General features: G+C 30.6%; 1 protein-coding gene across 1 annotated transcript; it reads left to right on the top strand.

Moving 5' to 3' along the window:
* Positions 1–7,369: 7,369 nt before the first annotated feature.
* LOC136227066 (uncharacterized) lies at positions 7,370–8,927 on the top strand. Its single transcript, XM_066015790.1, has 3 exons — positions 7,370–7,664; positions 7,874–8,827; positions 8,914–8,927. Exons 1-3 carry the CDS (start codon positions 7,370–7,372, stop codon positions 8,925–8,927), a joined length of 1,263 nt encoding a protein of 420 aa, XP_065871862.1.
* Positions 8,928–22,211: the final 13,284 nt, after the last annotated feature.

The following is a 22,211-nucleotide window of genomic DNA, read 5'->3' as shown; positions in this document are numbered from 1 at the left end:
AATAATAATATAACATAATTTATATTGAAATAAACTTCATTGTAAGTATAATATTTCAATATCTCTTTAATATTTTATTTAATATGTCTCAAACTTCAATGAACAACTATCGAGTGAAACTTTATATCTATTTGTACCAAAATGCATAAAAATAAAAAATACAACCCATATCAATTAGCTAAACTCCAAGTAAAAAAATGAGTGGATTTCAACATGTTCCGAATTAGAAAAATTAATCTAACTTCAATTAAAACTAAAAATTGAGTTCATAAAAAGCCGAAAATCCAAATTTTAGTTAGAGTTAACAATCAAAACGATAACACCTAGGAACATATACTAAAAAAGAATGTAAATATACAAAATCTTTATTTTAGTTGTCGCACCTTGGCTTCCGTTTTTTTACGCAGGCCGGGGTGCGTGGCCGGCTCGATCTGCCTTTCTCGTGTTTAAGGTTTCGAGTCGCCACCAATCATCACTTGGAAATACGTGTATGCGGGCGTGATTGGTCGCCCTATCTGTTTTGATTGACTCTGTATGGTTTGGTTTTGATAAGGACGGTCTTCGGAGAGATTTAGGGTTCGTTTTTCCGGTTACGTGTAGGGAAGAGATGTGATCTCACCCTGTCCCGCCTGACGTATCGGTACTATCATGATATTACGTGTTTGCTATTTGTTTTGCTTTGAATCGTCAGTATAAACCAGGCACTTGTGGATTTTGGGGTTATCGGGCTCAGTATTGAATTCTAATGACGTTTTCACATCGATTAGAATTAACTTAGTTTATGAATTTGAATGACGTTTTCACATCAATTCGAGTTAATTTGGTTTATTTTTATTGATTATTTTTCGTTTTAAATTACGCGTATGGCATACGCATAATCGTATTTTATTGAATTAGAGTTCGATGTTATTTTACGTATATCACATATACGATAAATAGAATAAAAGATCTTAAGGGGGTATTTTGAATTCTAACGACGTTTTCACATCGATTAGAATTAATTTGGTTATGGAATCGAATGACGTTTTCACATCGGTTCGAATTAATTTAGTTATTGATTCGGATGACGTTTCCACATCGATCCGAATTGATTAGGTTTACAAATTCGAATGACGTTTTCACATCGATCCGAATTAATTTAGTTATGAATTCGGACGACGTTTTCACATCGATCCGAATTAACTTGGTTTACGAATTCGAACGACATTTTCACATCGATCTGAATTAGTTTAGTTATAAATTCGAATAACGTTTTCACATCGATTCGAATTAATTTGATTATTTTTTATTGATTCAAGATAACATCTCGAATTGGTTTATTTCGATCTGGAGCTATGTGCATATCACACGCATAACTATATTTATCGAGTTAAAGATTAATCTTACGTATATCACATGTACGCTAAAAAACTGTGGATTAAATTCGATCGAAATTTTTTTTATACCGATTTGAATTAATTTGTTTAACCGATTCAAGATAACATCTCGAATTGATTGTTTTAATTTTGGAGTCATATGCACGACTTGTGCACAATTATATATTGATACTTGATTTTTCTTGTTATACATATTATATATACACAAACAATAAAGTGAACTTAGTAATGAACACTAAACTAAGCTCATCAAAAACCAGTAATCTAATTAATCTAAAAAATCACTAATGTAGTTAATCTAAATCTAAAGACTAATTGGATCACCCTTAAATTAATTAAAGCCATAAACAAACTAAGCTAACAATTACATGAAATATAGAAATAAGTCTTAAACTATCAACCATTAATTATAGACATTGATATTAGGCCCAAAAATATCAATTAAATCGTGAAGAGCCCAAAGTAAGAAAAACAAAAAAAACAAAATTCTATTTAACTCTAATATAAAACATGGGTTCCGATATTTACAGCCCTTAGGGCTGTAAATAAAAATCCAAAATTTCTATTTTTAGTACTTATTTAACTGTTCAATACATAAAATTTGTAAATACTTATATATTTTAATACTGAAATATATAGAATCATAATGTTTTGTTACATTTTCAATACAAAATAAATGCTTATTTTAGAGTTAAGACTTATTTTTATTGAAAATATAAGAATAATTAATGTTTATATACAGTCTAAGGCTGTATATATCATTTGCCATGAAACATATTATACCTAAAACCAAAATTAGATCTCTTACCTGAGGTAGCAACCACGCCCCTCACTAGAGCTGTCAAAATGAGTCATAACCCATTTATTGACCCATTTAACCCATCATTTAAATAGGTTAGGGTTGACCCTTTTATGGACTGGGTCATAAAGAGTTTGAGCCATTTAACCCATATAATAAAAGGGTTGAATAAGTTTTTGGCAGGGTCAACCCAATAACCCATTAGTTTTTTTTTTTTTTTTGAATCACAAATTAGTTTCTTATTCATCTTAAAACAACCACAAATACTTATTCTTTAATATTAGTAGATTTGAATTATTGAATGAAATTTGAATTATTCCTCCACTAAATCAGAATTATTCTCTTCATATTATTCTTTTCATACTTATTCTTTAATATTAGTAGATTTTTCAATTGATTATATATAGTTTCCTTTGAAATAATATATTTATTTATTTATAAAATGTGAGGATGTGAGGCTGTGACGACAACCCAATAAATAATTTCGTCAAAACATTCATTTATTTAATAATTAATAAATATATTTTTTTATTTCTCATACAAAACGTCTAAAACAAAAAATAATATTCTCTAATTCCACGAAATATTAAATTATATATATTCTCAAAAGAAAACTTATAAAATTAAGGGTTAATTTAAAAAAACACATGGTTTCATAGATCAGAAATTCTAAAATTCAATAAGTTTCTAGAATTTAAAATTCCAAAATTCTAGAATTTTTTAGAATTTCATAGCTCTGGAATTTTTGAAATTTCATATTTCAAAAATTATAGAATTTCAAAAATTCTGAAATTCCAGAATCTGAAGAATTCTGGAATTCCATAATCTAAAGAATTCTAGAATTCCAGAATCTGAAGAATTCTGCAATTCCAGAATCTGAAGAATTCCAAATCCTGGATATTTTAGAATTTCAAAAATTTTGAAATTCCAGAATATGAACATTCTGAAATTCTAGAATTTCAGAATGTCTGGAATTTCTGAATTTTTTAAATTCTGAAATTTCAGAATCTGGAAATTCTAAAATTTCAAAAATTCAGAAATTCCAGATATTCTGAAATTCTAGAATTTTTAAAATGTTGAAAAATTCTAGAATTTCAGAATCTGAAGAATTGAAATTCTAGAATTTCAAAAATTCTGAAATTCCAGAATATGAAAATTCTGGAATTTCAAAAATTTTAAAAATTCTAGAATTTCGAAAATTCTGAAATTCCAAAATCTGAAATTTCAGAATCTGGAATATCAAAAATTCTGAAATTTCAGAAATTCCAGATATTAAGAAATTCCAGAAATTTTGGAATTTTGAAAAATTCCAGAATTTCAGAATCTGAAGAATTGAAATTCTAGAATTTCAAAAATTCTGAAATTCCAGAATATGAAAATTCTGGAATTTCAAAAATTCTAAAATTTTAAAAATTCTAGAATTTCGAAAATTCTGAAATTCCAAAATCTGAAATTTCAGAATATGGAATATCAAAATTTCTGAAATTTTAGAAATTCTAGATATTCTGAAATTCCAGAAATTTTGGAATTTTGAAAAATTCTAGAATTTCAGAATCTGAAGAATTGAAATTCTAGAATTTCAAAAATTCTGGAATTTCAAAAATTCCAGAATTTCGAAAATTCCGAAATTCTAAAATCTGAAATTTCAGAATCTGGAATATCAAAGATTCTGAAATTTCAAAAATTTCAGAAATTCTAGATATTCTGAAATTCTAGAAATTCTGGATTTCAAAAATTCTTGATGATTTGGATGATTACTACGTTGTTGTTTGATTTTATAGAACATTACATTATTTGGACTAATAGTTTTTTACGTGTATGTTAATTGAAATTCAAATGAACAAATTTTTAGGTTTTTTACGCTAGTTCTTTTTGTACTTAGTTGAATTTAAATTGAATTTTAATTACACTAAGAGACTATATCATATAACAGGATGAATAACCAGATATTATATTATATTTTAGTTAATTGGGTTAAATGAGTCGATCCGTGTAATTTTTACATTTTCATGTTTTTATGTTTGTATGTTTTTTATTTTTATTTAATTTTTAATTAGATTTAGTTAAATGGGTTAAATGGGTGAACTCATATAACCCATTTAATAAATGGGTTGGATCATTTTGACCACTATACAAATAGGTTATTACAACCATTTATTAAATGGGTTGGATTAAGTCACCCCATTTATTAAATAGATTGGGGTCAATCTTTTTAGCCATTTTGACACCTCTACCCCTCACTTCATCTTCTTCCTCTTATTCTTGCTTTCTCTCAAATTCCAGATTCTACCACTTTCCTCCATAGCCGCCGCCCTGCTCTGTCGGCCTCCTCTTTCTCGTTTTCTTTTCTTCCTCTCTCTTCAAGGAAGATGGCGATTTCAACTTCTCTGGCCGGGGTCCGTTCGATGTCTTTCTCCGTTGAGCTCGAACCCGCGACGGCTCGAATCTTTGGTGGTAGGTATTCTCTTTTTCGTTTCTTAGTTTCCTCTTCATTTTCATTTGCATTTTCTGTTCGGCTCCTCCTCATCTTATCTCTTTGTTCGGTGTTCCGCTTAGATCCGGTGGTATGGACAAACGGCGGCGGTAGTGGTTGAATCCGGCGAATAGAGTCAGTCAAGGGTAACTCCGGGGATAAATTGTATATATATATATATATGTTTGGATGATTTTTGTGAATTAACTAGAAATGGAAATGCATATTATGTATATAGGAATTGGATTTGATTTGCAGGATATAAATGGATCAAGAAATAATGGATTATAATAAGAAAATCAGGAACTCAACTATGTTGATAAAGAAGGAACTTTGTGTTCAAATGCATGATAAATTACAATTGATATTTTGTAGTCTATGAGAATTTCTTCCTCCTCTTACATTGTTAGGAAGATTACAGATATTTCCCCCCCTCCCCCTTTTTACAGTGATAGACTTCCTCTATAAATAGTAAGCAATTTGCCTGTGAATTATTGCTCATCATTTTTCTTTATTTCCTACTGTACCCTGGAGGATTCATCCGTCTTATCATCTCTGTTGAATTATTGATCTTTTTGGCAAAAATGCTGTTTGGTCCCTGTAATTGTGATTTTTTGCAGACTGACGCTGTATTTGACCCGAATTTGATGTGGACCGGGATTGAAATACTTATGACCCGAACTTTGATGTGGACTCGGGCTGAATTTGAATTATTTCTTACCCGAGCAGACTCCGTTGGACTTGTACGGACAGAATCCCGAGCTTTGGAATTTATTAGGCTTGAACTGATAGTTAACCCGTGCTTTGGAATCGGACTTGAATTGACAATTACCCGTGCTTTGAATTTTGTTGGTCTCGTACGAATAATTCTCTGAACTTCCGATTTGTTGGACTTGTACCGCAACGAGACAACCCAGTCATTTGAATATGATTTGATCACTTTTTTCAGAATATTCTTGAATCGAGTGTGCATTTTGATCTTGCTTTTCGGGGATAGCGGAAATTTTTGGGTATCTCAGATATTGGCGAGCGGGTCTTTGGATCTGTCAAGATTACTGTAAAAAACAAAAACAATAAGAGGAATATTTATATTAATAACGCAATATTTATTTATTACCGAAAATTCCATTTTTTAAGCGTTCAATTGTCGTTAATTTGTTAACTTCTCAATTTTTGAATCCATTTGTCATAATTCGTTATTTAGAAATCAACCATATTCTAAACGTTTAATTATAATATAAATCGTAACCAAAGTCAATATTAACTTTAACTTTAATATGCGATGTTACATCATAATTCGCAATTCAGACTATAGGCACTTCTAAATATAGTTTACGACAAATAAATAAGCATTGAAATGTTAATTCGATTGATTGACATCTGAACTTTAATTAATAAATTATAACTCGAATTCAAGCAAATTCAATTTTATTCAAAATATGAGGAACATATCTCGAATAAAATTCATAATAGGTTAAACTTACACCTTAATTCTATTAAGTCACATTTTGAATATAATTCGATATTTTTACCGATTTATACCGAAATATGACAAATTAGCCTTAATAGCACAATTTTTTTCCCAATAAATTATTTCCGAGATAATACCATATATTCTGAATAATTTATGAATTGTTCAAATTTTGAGTGAAATTTATTATAAACTTAAAAATTGGTCCGGACAAAAATGGGTATCTACATTAGTCATTTTGAAAAATAAATAAATAAAAAAGAAAACATGGATAAGGTAGCGAGAGGTATGGAATCTGGATAACGACAGAAATGGAATTTCATCTCTGAAAGATGAAACTATAACAATAATTGTTTAATAAAAATAAAACAACAGCACAATTGAGAAAGCCAAAAATTGAGTTCATATAAAGCTGAAAATGTAAATTTTAGTTAAGAGTTAGTAATCGAAACGATAACACCTAGCAACATATACTAAAAAAGAATACAAATTTACAAAATCTTTATTTTAGTCATTTTGAAAAAAAAAAATACGAATAAAAAAGAAAACATAGATAAGGTAGCGAGAGGTATGGAACATGAGTAACGACAGAAATGAAATTTCATCTCTGAAAAATGAAACTATAACAACTATTGTTTAATAAAAAGAAAACAACAACACAATTGAGAACAAAAATAACTACAACATATGAAAAAAATCAAATAATTACCTTGAAAAACATAAGAATTTCTTGTAATTTTTGACACTTTTGTGTTTTCCGGTTTTAGTTGTTCATGCATCTTCTATTTCTGTCGGATTTCTTCAATTGAAGCTATTAGTTTGGAAAAAAAAAGACAAATAAAAAAGAAAACATGGATAAGATAGCGAGAGGTATAGAACTTGGGTAACAACATAAATGAATCTGAAAGATGAAACTATAACAACTACTCCCTCCATTCCTTTTTATAAGTCATTCTAGGTTGTTTCACACAGATTAAGAAACTCAATTAATATAGATAAAAATTACTAATTTAACCTTTAATCCTTGGCTGTAAAGAGAATTTTTAATAAAATTGCCTAATTAAGAAAAACTCTCTCTCATCAATTTATTACTGTACTTCTCTCAAGAAAAACACGTCAAAAAACAAAAACTCCCTCCCTCTCAATAATACGTTTCTTTCCCTCTGTAAATTCAGAAATTCAATCTCTCTCAAATTTAAATTTCCCCCAAAAATTTTGATTGCTCTAATTTTAAACTTTAGCACCAAAAAATGGAATTGAAGAGTCTCCATTTATATATGAACAAATTAAAGATTGATGATTGTAACTCAACAATACGTTCTCTGGTTTTTATCCTTCATGGTTATAGATTGCTATCTTCTTCTTTCTTGTCTGTTTTTTCTTCTCCAGAGATGAATTTTCCTTCATCATCCATGGACAGAGTGACTGAAATAGATCTAAATGTTGATATTAGTCATGGAGATTTCAGACAAAATGAAATAGGCTATATTCTACCAGACCTTAATGGCTTTGAGGAAGCAGAAGCTTTGAGTATTGATCTCAATGGTATTTAATTCTTTTGTTTTTTTTCTTGTTCGATTTATGCTTCCTAAATCATACTTGAAGTGTTGTATAACTACTTGGCTTTTTCACTTTTATTAGTACTGTTTCTGACATTTGAAATCTCAATTATTTCTAATGGAGTTACCTTATAAATGACACTTGAATCTATATACTTGCCACATCCTTTGAATCATTTGTTTTGAATTATGCAGATATAGAAGGTGAACATATACCATACCAGACAAGTAAGAGGAAATATTTATCCAATGCTCAACGTCGAGCAATATACGATATGTTGTTACAGAAAAGCATTGATGGAAAATTGCCTAAAGGGACGACCAATTCAGTGGCATCAATATTTTCGGTTGGTATTCGGCTTGTTCAACGCGTTTGGAAACAATGGAAAAATGACGGATTACATGCTGATGTTTCGCATAAAAGGACAAAGAATTGTGGTCGTAAGAGAATTCAGATTGACTGGAATCGATTTCGTGAAATCCCTTTGCAGCAGCGGACAACCCTTAGCTCTTTAGCTTATGCTATGGACATGAAAAGGACTACAATGTTTAGACGTTTGCAATCTGGAGCAATACGAAGACATTCAAATGCTATAAAACCTCTTTTAAAGGAAGAAAATAAGAGATCCCGGTTGAAATTTTGCATATCAATGCTTGAAGAAAGCAGTATCCCACATGATCCAACGTTTAAAGAGATGTACAATATTGTCCATATTGATGAGAAATGGTTCCAGATGACAAAGAAAAATCAGAATTATTACTTACTTCCGGATGAAGAAGACCCATTACGCACATGTAAAAGCAAAAACTTTATTGGGAAAGTCATGTTTTTAGTTGCCTTAGCTCGACCAAGATTTGATGCTGAAAGAAATGAAATTTTCTCTGGGAAGATCGGTGTGTTTCCTTTGGTTACTCAAATGCCAGCCAAAAGGAACAGTGTTAACAGAGCTGCAGGGACTTTAGAGACTAAACCAATAAATTCAATTACTAGAGATGTTATAAGGTCTTACTTGATCGATAAAGTACTACCGACAATTAAGGAAAAATGGCCAAGAGTAGATTGTAGGGATCCAATATTTATTCAGCAGGACAATGCAAGAACACACATTGATCAAAACGATGAAGAATTTTGCCAAGCTGCTAGCCAAGGTGGGTTTAATATTCGTTTGATGTGTCAACCTGCTAACTCTCCAGATATGAATGTCTTGGATCTTGGGTTTTTTAGTGCAATTCAGGCTTTACAGTATAAGGAGTCACCGACTACAGTTGATGAGCTTGTACATGCTGTGGTGAAATCGTATGAGGATTTTCCTTCATGGAAGTCCAACCGAATTTTTTTGACATTACAACAGTGCATGATAGAAACAATGAAAATTCAAGGTTCTAACAAATACAGAATTCCTCATATGAAAAAGGCAGTGTTAGAAAGAGAGAGCCAGCTTCCTACTCAACTAAAATGTGAATCTGAATTAGTACAAGAAGTACTTAATCATCTTAATAGAACAACTTGATTCAGGTATATAGTTATAGTGTCTTTGTTGAGTAAATTTTGGTTAATTACTTTGGATAATTTAAATTAATTAATCTTTGTTGTTTTATTGATCATTGCAGGTATCAGAAACTTCATCTGCTATTTTTGCTCAGCTAGTGGAGAAGAGGAAAATTTATTGTTATTTGATTGTGTTTTAGGATAGCTGGTTAGATATATTTTTGGGTTTATGCTATAATGTGTTCGATTATGTTAAACTATGTTTAATAGAGCTTTTTTTTATGCTGATATTCAATTATGCTGATTAAATTGTGTTTAATAGAGTTTTTTTATGCTGATGTTCAATTATGTTTATATTAAAGCTCATGTTACAAGGAAATTGGGTACATCCAGAATTTTATGTTCTTAAGTGGGACTAAATTTTGCTCTTTCAAATTGGAACATCCTGAATTTTATGTTTTAAATGGGACTGAATTTTTCTCTGTCAAATTGAGGACAGCCTGAATTTTATGTTTTAGTTAGAAGCAGCCTGAATTTTATGTTTTAAGTGGGACTGAATTTTTCTCTGTCAAATAACTTAAGTGGGGCTGAATTTTATGGTTTAGTTAGGAGCAGTCTGAATTTTATGGGACTGAATTTTGCTCTGTCAAATTGCTTAAGTGGGGCTGAATTTTATGGTTTAGTTAGGAGCAGTCTGAATTTTATGGGACTGAATTTTGCTCTGTCAAATTGCTTAAGTGGGGCTGAATTTTATGTTTTAGTTAGGAGCAGCCTGAATTTTATGTTTTAAGTGGGACTGAATTTTGCTCTGTCAAATTGCTTAAGTGGGGCTGAATTTTATGTTTTAGTTGGAAGCAGCTTGAATTTTATGGTTTAAGTGGGACTGAATTTTGTTCTGTCAAATTGAGGACAACCTGAATTTTATATTTGAAGTGGGACTGAATTTTTCTCTGTCAAATAACTTAAGTGGGACTGAATTTTCCATGTTACGGATTGCATCATATTGTTAAAGATTCAGTGGTTGCAATCAAATAAATTGATTATGAAGAATATCCCATTTTAAAGTGTAATAAGACATTAAAGAGTTCAAATGCATAGGTTAGTTACAAAGAATATCACAATAATGTAAAATGGAAAAGTAAAAAGTTGAATATCTTAAAATAATGAAAAGAATATCATATAGACATTGGAACACATGATGGTATTGGTGATATCTTAATTAATGGAGGTATCAATACCACTAATGAGATATCACATGTCTTAATTAATGGTAGTGTATTTGATAAAAGTATGCATGGTCTAGTTTTTACTTATCTCTCTCTCCCATGTGCAAAGTGTATATATATCAGTTTGCAAAAGTTGTTAATGTAGAAAGTTTAACCTGCTAGAACACAGAAAAAAACATATCCTCCACCACTACAATACGAAATTTGGTCTTTGGCTTCATATCAGCTCCCTCACATTTTATGTGCTTGTATGATGGTGGATTTTTAAGGCCTACTATAATTCAATTGATTCAAGAGAATGTTTGGTAGTCCAAAAACTGTTCTGATACTGTAATTCTAAAGCAAATGAAATCGGAATCAGTTAGCATTCTGATGTTTCACTTAGAACCTTAAGTTAAGAGTGCAATGAATATAAAAGTATATACTGCTTGTGAGATAGGTCCCAAGATATATGAAACTCAGCAAGTAACAATTTGTATCCATTTTGAGGTTGTTAAAATGATCAACATTCCTTTATCATATAACACTCCCTTCGTCAATTGAAAATCAAGCCTGAAAATCATTTTGCAAAGCTAAACTAATGATTATATATATATCTGAAGATACTGATACGAAATAGTTATATTTTGTGATATTGTACTAGATATGATGTAAATGTGCAGAAAGCCTTGAGCAATGTAAAAATGAAATGAAATCAGCAAGCAACTAAGTAGCAGGCAATCAAGCAAAGCAACTCCAGGCAATCAACACTATTAACAAGTTCATACTCCCTTTAAGAGAAAATCAGCAATAAATTAAGCAAATCACAGCATCAAATTTCATATTAACTCAACTCAATTCAATGAAACACAACACAATCAGGTGAACAATATAAACAGAAATTCCTAAAAAAAATTAATCCCAACACATAAATTCATCTCTACAAACACAGCAAAATTGTTTTAGCAACAATATTACCCAATTGATTGATTATTAGAACTCGCTAAAAATGGAAAACTGGGAATAAAACCCTTTTGCTGATGGATTAGTACCTGATAGATTAAAATTGGAAAATTGGAAATCCTTTTAACAAGAAAAATTGTTTCAACAACAATATTACAAAACTGGAAAGTAAAATGCTTAATAAAACCTAGGCAGATAAATCTTCAACTTCTTCATAACCACTTGTTGTAATTCTGGGTTTTCAAAAGCTTCCCCTCCTTCTTCTGGAAATTTATTCAAATCAAAATCCAGTGGAATTTTCTTCTTCTTAGAACTCAACTCCTCAGATTCTTCTTCTTTCTTCTTTGGTATTAAGAAATCTGTCATTTTTTGTGGCTTTTCAAAAGCTTCATCTCCTTTGCAAATTTATTCAAATCAAAATCTAGTAGAATTTTCTTCTTCTTAGAACTCAACTCCTCGTATTCTTCTTCTTTCTTGTTTGGTAGTATTAAGAAATCTGTCGTTTTTTGTGGGTTTTCAAAACCTTCATCTTCTTCTTTCTTCAATTTCCTCTTGAATATTGTCTTCTTTTCAGGGTTCAATCCCTTACAATCTTCAGCTTTCTTCATTACCTTCCTGAAGATTGTCATTTTTGCTTCCTCTTGATGCTTTTCTCTCTTCCTTGTATTCTATGAATTTCATTTTTGTTAACCTCTGTATATATGAAGAATAAACGTTCTTATTGCATCGTTATCAGTTAATGAACCTTGGAAACCAAATAAGCAATCAATTAATAGTAGAAGAATGGTAGCCATTAATGAACGAACCAAAGGAAGGGCAATAATGGAAAAGATGATACAAAATACTCTGGGAACTCTAAAACGTCAAATATTAAGGAAAATATTTTCCCCCTAAAACGACTTACAAAAAGGAATGGAGGGAGTATTGTTTAATAAAAATAAAACAACAACATAATTGAGAACAAAATAACTACAACATATGAAAAAATCGAATATTTACCTTCAAAAATATAATACTATCTATCGTGAAAAATGAATATAATGGTGGAATACTATCTATCATGCTTTATATAGAAGTTTATTCGTGACTTTTGGATTTCCTTTGCTTTGTGTTTTTTCATCTTCCCGTAACTCTTGCTTTCTTTTATTATTTTAATTAATAGACTAGTAATTATTTAATATATTATAAATATAAATTTGTTATTTTTAATTAATTAAATATTTATTTTTAATTAATTAATATTTTTAATCTGATTTTTTACTACGTTGACAACTCATCAAAAAGACCTCTAAAACAATTCTTCTCATTTCTCTCTGCTTCCGTAATTATATATAGTATAGATTTTTAATTAATTAAATATTTTTAATCTGATTTTTTACTACGTTGACAACTCATCAAAAAAACCTCTAAAACAATTCTTCTCATTTCTCTCTGCTTCCGTAATTATATATATATTATAGATGTGATAATTATTTTAAAATGAATAGAATAATAAATTGAATAAGGGTTAAATTTAAACCTACCGTTACACTAGGGAAGATTATTTTTATTTTTATCTTACAAAATAGCTCGGTTTATCTCTATGATAAAAAAAAAAACTTCAGCTTAATTTACCATTATCATAGAAAATCCAACTTAATTTTACCATTCCGTAAGTACATACGGACAAAAGTTAACTATAAACTTTTTGAAAAAGGGTAAAATTGAATTAAGATTTTATCTTGAGGATAAAATTGAATTGTTTTGTTTTGTTTGATAAGGGAAAAATTGAGCTTCTTCAATAACCTTGGAAAAAATTCACTCTTTTCCCATAATAATTTTAGTTAAGTTTTTTTTTTTTTTTTGAAATAACTTTTTTTTGGTAGATTTTTTTGAAATAATTTTAATTAAGTTAATTGTGTTTCATTAACTTAATTTATTCAAATATTGATTACTTTTATAATTTATATACATGATACTTGTCTTTCTTCCAACTTCAGAGAATCCAAATTCATATTGTATTTAGCTATTATATATAGTAAGAAATTTGGATTTAATGTATATACTATAGATATCCACCAATCATTTTTCAAAAAACTGGTAAATTACACTCATGGCCATTGAACTTTACCCATTTTCATATTATGGCCATTGAACTTTATTTCTTCCCAGTATGACCACTGAACTTTATAATTTTTAACACCGATGGTCACTCAACGCCTCAAAACAACCGTTGATGGCTAAAAATAAAAAATCCAAAGCATTAATAATATTATAAAGAACTTTAATTCTTGAATTTTTTTGTTTTGAGGTCATTTAGGTGTTGTTTGGTTAGGAGCGAGAATGAATTTTTAGAGAAAGAAAGCTCCAAAAAATGTGATTTTCGAAAATAAAAAATGTGATTTCATGGTAAATGTCGTTCTGAACAACTTTAATTCTTGAATATTTTCATTTTGAGGTTGTTAACGATCATTTTGAGAAGTTAGTTAAACTTCAGTGGCTACTGATGTTAAAAAGTGTAAAGTTCAGTGGCCATATCAAGAAGAAATGAAGTTTAGTGGTCATAATGTGAAAATGGGTAAAGTTCAGTGGCCATGAGTGTAATTTACCCTTCAAAAAAAGTCTCTTTTTAAGCAGTTTGCAGCTTATTGCTTAAGTGTGAACTGCAGACTACTCTCCCGTGATTCCATTTCTTCTTTCTTTGGGTTACCCCAACCCGTATGGGAAGAAGAGGGTCAGTCAAACAAGAATTTCTTCCTCTTCCGGGGAAATCCTTTATTGGTTTGACACAACCTAAAGGAGGATGTGGTATCATGCTTCCCAATATTTTGATACACTTTAAAGAAATATAATAAAATATTATATAGAATTTAATAAAAAAACATTTATAATGATGCAAATATAAATTTATCATAAATATAGAATTTATTGATGAATAGGCTAAATAGTTAGTTTTATTAAAACCAAAAAATCTATAGTTTATTAATGAAAATAGAAATACCAACTAATATTTTTAAAATATATGAAAAACAATGATTTGTTTAGTTTAATATTGATCCTGTTTGGTAGAGAGCTTTTTGAAGTAAAATTAGATGTTTGAATTATTTTAAAAGTTTGATTAAAAACTTCTAATAGTGCTATCTGGTGAAGAGAGGTTTGAAAGAGATTATTAGATCCAAAAAGCTAGTTTTAACAGCTTTTTCAATTAGCTTATTGTTCAATCTCTTTTGATGGACATTTTCACTCTCAATTACTACCTTTTAAATCCCAAATAAATTATAGTCATAAAATAACAATGTACTTATTTGTCATTTTATACGAGTAAATTACTTACGTGGTGTACAACCTTTAACTATAATCACACTTTGGTGTACAACCAAAATTTTGTCACACTAAACTGTACAACCTTTTAATGACATCCCACTAAAGTATACAACCGATAATTATGACCGGTCAATGCTGATCAAACCGCCATGTCATCAATTTTCATTACCATAATGGGCTCATGACATGTGCAATTACTAAGTTACCCTTTTATAAATTCAATCAAAAAACCATCAAATATTGATAATTACTTTTACACCCTTCAATTAATTATTCTTCTTCTCCTGCACATACTTCTCTCTCTTCACTTGTTCTTCTCTCTCTTCAACACAAAGGAACCCAGATTTCTCAAAGCCTCCAAAAATCAAGATTTTTTCAAACTGCGTTTTTAATTCAAAGAATTTTCCAAACTTTCAAAACCAAAATTTCGAAATCGACAAGATAATCGAAATCAGGTCGATGCTTCTACCTGAATCTCTCTCTCTCTATGTATTTTACGATCATGATTGACGAACTAACTGTATTGTCGTTTGAAAGGTCGATGTGGCAGAATCCTCGCCGTATTCGGTTTGACAGAAGAAAAACTAAAGAAATGTGTAAATGGGTTCAGTGAAAATTTTTTATTGGAAAATTTCAATTTGGACATGTTTATCGCGGAACTTATGATGGAGATGATGTGATTGTGAAGGTTTGGACAAAACATGATAGATATAAAGTGCTTTACGAAGGCAGAGTGCTTGCAGGGGAAAACGAAGGTAGATTGAAGGTGAGCTTCTACGACTAGTTCTCTAACTTTCTGATAGTAAAATACATTTAGTCCATCAATCATGATTGTAAAATACATAGAGAGATTCAGGACGAAGCATCGACCTGATTTCGATTATCTTGTCGATTTTGAAATTTTGGTTTTGGAAGCTTGGAAAAATCTTTGAATTAAAAACCCAGTTTGAAAAAATCTTGATTTTTGGAGGCTTTGAGAAATCTGGGTTCCTTTGTGTTGAAGAGAGAGAAGAACAAGTGAAGAGAGAAGTTTCGGCAGGAGAAGAAGAATAATTAATTGAAGGGTGTAAAAGTAATTATCAATATTTTGATGGTTTTTGGATTGAATTTATAAAAGGGTAACTTTGCACATGTCATGGGCCTATTATGTTAATGAAAATTGATGACATGGTGGTTTGACCAGTGTTGACCGGTTACAATTACCGGCTGTACACTTTAGTGGGAGGTCACGAAAAGATTGTATAGTTTAGTATGACAAAATTTTGGTTGTACATCAAAGTGTGATTATGGGTAAAGGTTGTACACCACATATGTAATTTACCCCATTTTATACAAATAACTATTAGTATTCAGCTTGTCAAATCAGCTAACAACTAATGTAATCTGCTATCAATAATTTGCCACACAGTGACATTATTTAAATTAGTACTTAATATAATTGTAAATAACTTTTCAAATCTGAATTTCGGTATAAATTTCTCTATAATAAACAAATAAGAAAACTAATAAATTATCTATCCATAATTTTATTAATAATAAGCCTAGTTTCATTCTTCACCCGAACTTTAGACCGAAAAATAATATTCATCTCTGTTACGATGGAAAAAAGATATAGGGATTAACAAAAATGAGGTAAATTTCACCCATGGTATACAACCTTTACCCTAAATCACACTTTGGTGTACAACCTTTAATTTGTCTCACTAATATGTACGAACTTATAGGTGACCTCTCACTTTAGTATACAACTAGTAAAAATGACCTGTTTGACCGGTCAAATCGAAGTCAATGAGCCACATCATCATTTATCATTTTTATTAATAAAAATGGACCCACCGATTATAAAAAAAATAACTTTTATCTATTTGTATTTTTTACCTTTATACCCCAATCTCTTTATGTTCTTTCATCTTCTTCCCTCTATTTCTTTCTCTCTCTTCAAATTTCTCTCTCCAACTCCTCTCACTTGACTAGATAAATTAAAGAACAAAACATAGGCATGTATTTTGAAGAAAGAGAGATCTGTTAAGAGAAATCGAATATGGTATGTTAGTAGTGGACCATCATTGTCTGTATGGGAGGAAAAGATTGATGAAAATCGAAGCCCTTCTCTTCTTCTCGGTTTGCTAATTCAAAATCAAATTTCTTTTCCTCCTACTCCAATTTTGAGTCTGAATTTCGTCATCTTATCCTATTCATATAGCAAAACACTATAAATTAAAATAATTATATGAAATTGAAAAAATAAATCTGACCCGAAGGACAAAATGGATCACTTACGTTTGCCTGCACTTGTTATGCAAGGGATTTGAACCAGTAGAAACTCTTCGCTTCTCAGGTTCGAATTCATGAAATTGGGAAGAAGAAGAATTGTTGGCAGAAGGTGTAGCTGGAAAGCTTCTTGTTCATGTTGCATCTCCTTACAAAATCAGAATTATGAGACACAATACCCCAATACCTTTCATTCTTTATTTCTTCTTTTTCTTTCAAATAAAAAAACAAAACCATATTATATGTAAACACCCATCAAAGCCTTCTCTTATTATTTTATATTTTAAATGTGCCTAAATTTTACATTGTTTCATTGATTCACAAATATATTTTATTAATTTTGCATTTTTTTCAACTTCTAGGTGAATATTTTCTCAATTAAGGGAAATATAGAGAGATTGAAAGAAAGAGAGAACTTAGAGAGAGAAAGGGAAACATAGAGAGAGGGGTTACAAGGAAAAGGATGAGGTTATTTTTGTAATGGCATAAAAGAAGGGTATTTTTGTAATTATATAAAAAGTGGGTCTCACTTTTTTAAATGGGTAGTTGAAAAATGATGAGTTGGCACGTTGACCAGACGTTGATCGGTCATTTTCACCGGCTAAACACCACAGTGGAAGGTCACCTATAAGTTCGTACATATTAGTGAGACAAATTGAAGGTTGTACACCAAAGTGTGATTTAGAGTAAAGGTTGTACACCATAGGTGAAATTTACCCAACAAAAATGTTGGGACAAATCACATACCTCATTAACAACTCTAAATGAATAATATTAATAACAAAAAGGAAAACTAATAAAACTAAAATCAAATTAAATTACTTACCTCATTTCAGAGAACAGAACCGGATTGCAGATCGCTTGGCGGCAGCTGGGCATGAGGGATTGTTAGGTGTTACCACCCTTTCTGATCCTCCTATCTTTCTTTCATCTCTCCTTTTAGAGGATAGGGTTGAGGTTAGCTTTCCCAGACTGATCCTAGGCTAGTTTGGTCTTCGTTTTGTCTTTCTTTTCCTGTTTCTACCAAAAAAAAAATTACTTACCTCATTTAGACTAGAAATTAGAATATGAAACTAAAATAAAACAAAGTTGAAAAATGCTTTTCAGCCCAATCTTTTACCAAAAGCAATGCTTTTTCTGTAATTGTATTATTCAATTAAATAGTCATTAACTTATTTGTAACATACTCATTACGATTAAAAGTTGTGAAATAATTTATAATTAATTTTAATACATAATATTTTAGTAATACGTATTTTTTTTATATAATTTATCTGATTGTATCGAGACTCTTTTTTGGTGGATCCACTATTAAAAAAAGCCTTTTAAGAGTCTCGAGTCACTTAAACTAGATATCTTGAGTTCGAAACTTAGTGTACATAAAAAACTTTAATTATGAGTCGTAATTAAAGTTTTTTACGTACACTAAGATTCAAATTCAAGATATCTAGTTTAAGTGACTCGAGACTCTTAAACACTCAAATCAACATAAATTAACTTAGTAAAAAGTAATAAAATGTGCTGACCGCTTTTACTTGGAATAGCCTTTAAGAAATAGGAGGTGCGGGGTATATATAAAACTCCTCTTCATTTGCTCCCGTTAAAGGTACATGATTTATGCAAAGTACGACTCGGGTGGATTCGATTTGGTAAAAACCAGTGGGGGGATATGCTGGCCTGTAACGTAGACACTGAGATTTTTGCTGAAACTGGACATAGCTCGTTCGATTTTCTGATAAGGAACAATTGCAGAAACTATTTATTTGCAGCATATGGGCCCCTTGATGGAATGTACGAACCAGTTGTGGCTAAAGCAATCGCACATGGTCTAAGAGACGTACATATCCGATCGGACTGCATTTCCCTAGTCCAAGCAATAAACAATTCGGCAATCAAATTTTCATATTTATATGATGTAATTTCTGATTGTCTTTCTTTACCGTGAGCATTAATTAATGTCTCAATCTCTTTTCATATTTAGTAAGCTTACGTGGTAAACACCATCTTTTAATTTTTTTTAAATAAGTTAAACAGTATATTAATATTGTTTTGATTAGTTATTTATAGATTTTAAAAGGCCTAATACACAAATAACCCCCTGAACTTGTTCAAATATTGCAACTACCTAATACATACACGAACCACCACAGGTTGGAGGGTTTGTATAGACTATAGGAACCTAAACAAGGCAACCAGGAAAGATCATTTTCCTCTACCTTTCATTGATCAAATGATCGAAAGGATAGTCGGTCATGCATTTTATCGTTTCCTAGACGGTTACTTTGGATTCTTTCAAATTTATATTTACCCGGATGACCAAGACAAAACAACCTTCACGTGTCCTTATGGAACCTTTGCTTATAGGAGAATGTCTTTTGGTCTATGTAATGCACCCGTAACGTTTCAACGTTGTATGACTGCAATATTTAATGATTTCATTAAAGATATCATGGAAGTTTTTATGGATGATTTTTCAGTTTATGGAGATTTTTTCGATGCATGTTTACAAAACATAGATAAAGTATTGTCTAGATGTGAAGAAACGAACTTAGTATTAAATTGGAAAAAATGTCATTTCATGGTAGACGAAGGAATAGTTTTAGGACATAAGATATATGAAAAAGGTTTAGAAGTGGATAGAGCGAAAACTTCAGTTATTGAAAATTTACCCCCACCAATTTTAAAATCTAAAATAACTAAGAGAAATAATATTAATATATTGTTTAACTTGTTTAAAAAAAAGATGGTGTTTACACGTTTTTTTTTTATATAATAGGTATTTCTATGGTAAGCTTTGTTGGGGTTTTAGTGTCTTATAGACAATTGTTCTAGGATACAAACTTAATGTAAATGAAGTGTTCTTTATATCATTTGTTTTAATGAGATATGGTTTCATAACTATATAAAGGCAATCCCTTTTAAGAACTAAATAAAGTCTAATAAAAGGAAATCTGTAAATTTGTTTAAAGTGATTATAAAGTGTTCATACAAATAGGAAGTGAGACGAAACTTTATAATAAACTAATAAACTTAAAACCACCCCAAGTCAAGTAATATGTTTAGGATTGACATATCACTATTGAGACTTGCATGTAACAATGTCTTTTGTCGCGACAGAAAGCTGATCACACAAGCTTCATATATACAGATATCTGGACAGTTACGTGGATCCAATGAAAAGGAGTTCATTAGGATTGGGGACCCGACTTGAGATAACAGGATGGGTAGATTCATCCTTGTCACCTGTTTATCTCATTGGTATTAATAGGTATAAGTAATCCTCAGACTCAAATGAATGTTAATTAGTAATTCTGAATTACGGAATGTGACGCTTTGATCCTGTTATAACACGATCCTTAACAGAGATGACTCTGGGGTGTGAATGGCAGACGTTGGGTATCACATGAAGTAATTGCAGGATAGTTATACATTGGATTGACCATTTATCACTCCCGATAAATGGGAGATATGTCCATGGATCGCTTGTGGAAGACTTGACTCTAAATCCTTGCAAGGTGATAGCTTAAGATTGAAATGCAGATTTCTCTTAACCTATCTAATTGGAGTTGACTCGGCCTGTACAAGTAAAATGAACGTCTCGCTATATGTGTTTTGACATTATCCATAGTCATAAGATTCAGTTCAAGGATGTAGTTGATAAAGGATCGAATTATACTGTAACTAATACGGAAAGGTCAATGACATAATCAACCTGTCTTCTTATAGCTCTGAGGGAATGTTTCGGATTTGCCAATCACATTTTGCGTACTCATTCCGTTATGCAAAGATTAAATATAATTCTGTGAAAATTAATTTAATAGTTGCATACGGCTAGAAGCAATAAGAACCTAATGGGTCACACATAAGACTTGGAACCCAAAAGAGAAACAAATGTTAATTAATTGATGGAAGCCCAACTGAGCCCAATAAGGCCCAGTTAAGGAGGGGGCGATTTTATGTATATAAGATATATAAATAATTAATTTGATTTTGTCAATTCTAATTAGATTAGGATTATGAATTAAATTAATTAAAGGATAAATAAGTTAGGAGTTTTAATTAGATTATATTACTCCTATTATTATCCTATAAGGTTACTAATATTATCTTTATATTTAAGATATAATTATAGATAATAAATAAGAATTATATTCCGAATTAAATTCTTATTCAGTAACCTAATTCTATCTAACTAGGGTTTAGATACAAGAGGATATAAATACCCCCTCCTATGCAATTTTCGAAACACACAAGTAAGCCGGGAGAGAGAAAATTTCGACCCACTCACTAGAGGACGAGATTATCTACTGCTTCCTTCCGTTCGATTGATTTTCATCTCTTTCTCTTTATCCTTGATCTTGTGTTGATTAATTAGAGACAATCTATTTTGGTTGTTATAAACGGTTGACTCTAACTTGATCTTCAATTGTTTTTGTTTTGTGCTTGGGAACTCGAAGTAAGAGTTGTGGGCACTTCGTTTGCAACGGTAGATAGAACTTCTGAAAGGTATTTCTTTTATCTCTCTTTATATGAAATAACGATTAACGGATCTTGGGTTAATGGAAATAGGTTAAAAATTTTATATTTCCGCTGCTATACGTTAGCCTATTTTCCTTCAGTGGTATCAGAGCCTGCGTTAAATCCGTTATTTCATATATGAAAATTTAGAAGTTTTTCAATCAGGTTGAATAAATATTTATAGTTAGGTTAATTAACAAAACTGTTTTGATTAATTAGTTCTAAAGATAAATAAATTTTAATTAATTGTTAATTAAAATAGTTTATGCATATGTTCCTAATTATTTCGGTTGATAATCATTATAACAAAATCTATTAGTTTTATAGTTAGATTGATAAAAGTTAATTTTATTGATTCTAAAGATAAAACGGAAAATCTATAATAGGTTTTCTTATTTTCTGAAAATCGTTTTGAAACCGTTTTAAAACTGATATATATATATATATATATATATATATATATATATATATATATATAATTTAATAATAATAATAAAAAAAGGACAGCAGGCGCGACCCGGCTGCTGTCGCACGGTTGCTGCCCCGCGGCAGCAACCGCGCGGCGGCTGGCCGCCGTTGCCGCAAGGCAGCGGCTGGCCAGACGCACTAGGGCTGCTGCCAAACGGCAGCAGCCGCGTCCTCGTGCCCGGCCCGAGACCCACTTATTTTAAAAGTGTTTTAAAATCAGTTTTAAAATATTTGTATATATATATATATATATATATATATGTTTCAGAAATTAATAGTTTTATGTTTTGATTATCGAATGAAAAGTTTATTTAAA

This window comes from Euphorbia lathyris, chromosome 4, assembly GCF_963576675.1.
Source record: "Euphorbia lathyris chromosome 4, ddEupLath1.1, whole genome shotgun sequence".
Taxonomy (NCBI): Eukaryota; Viridiplantae; Streptophyta; class Magnoliopsida; order Malpighiales; family Euphorbiaceae; genus Euphorbia; species Euphorbia lathyris.
This window is presented reverse-complemented; position numbering and strand designations above follow the sequence as displayed.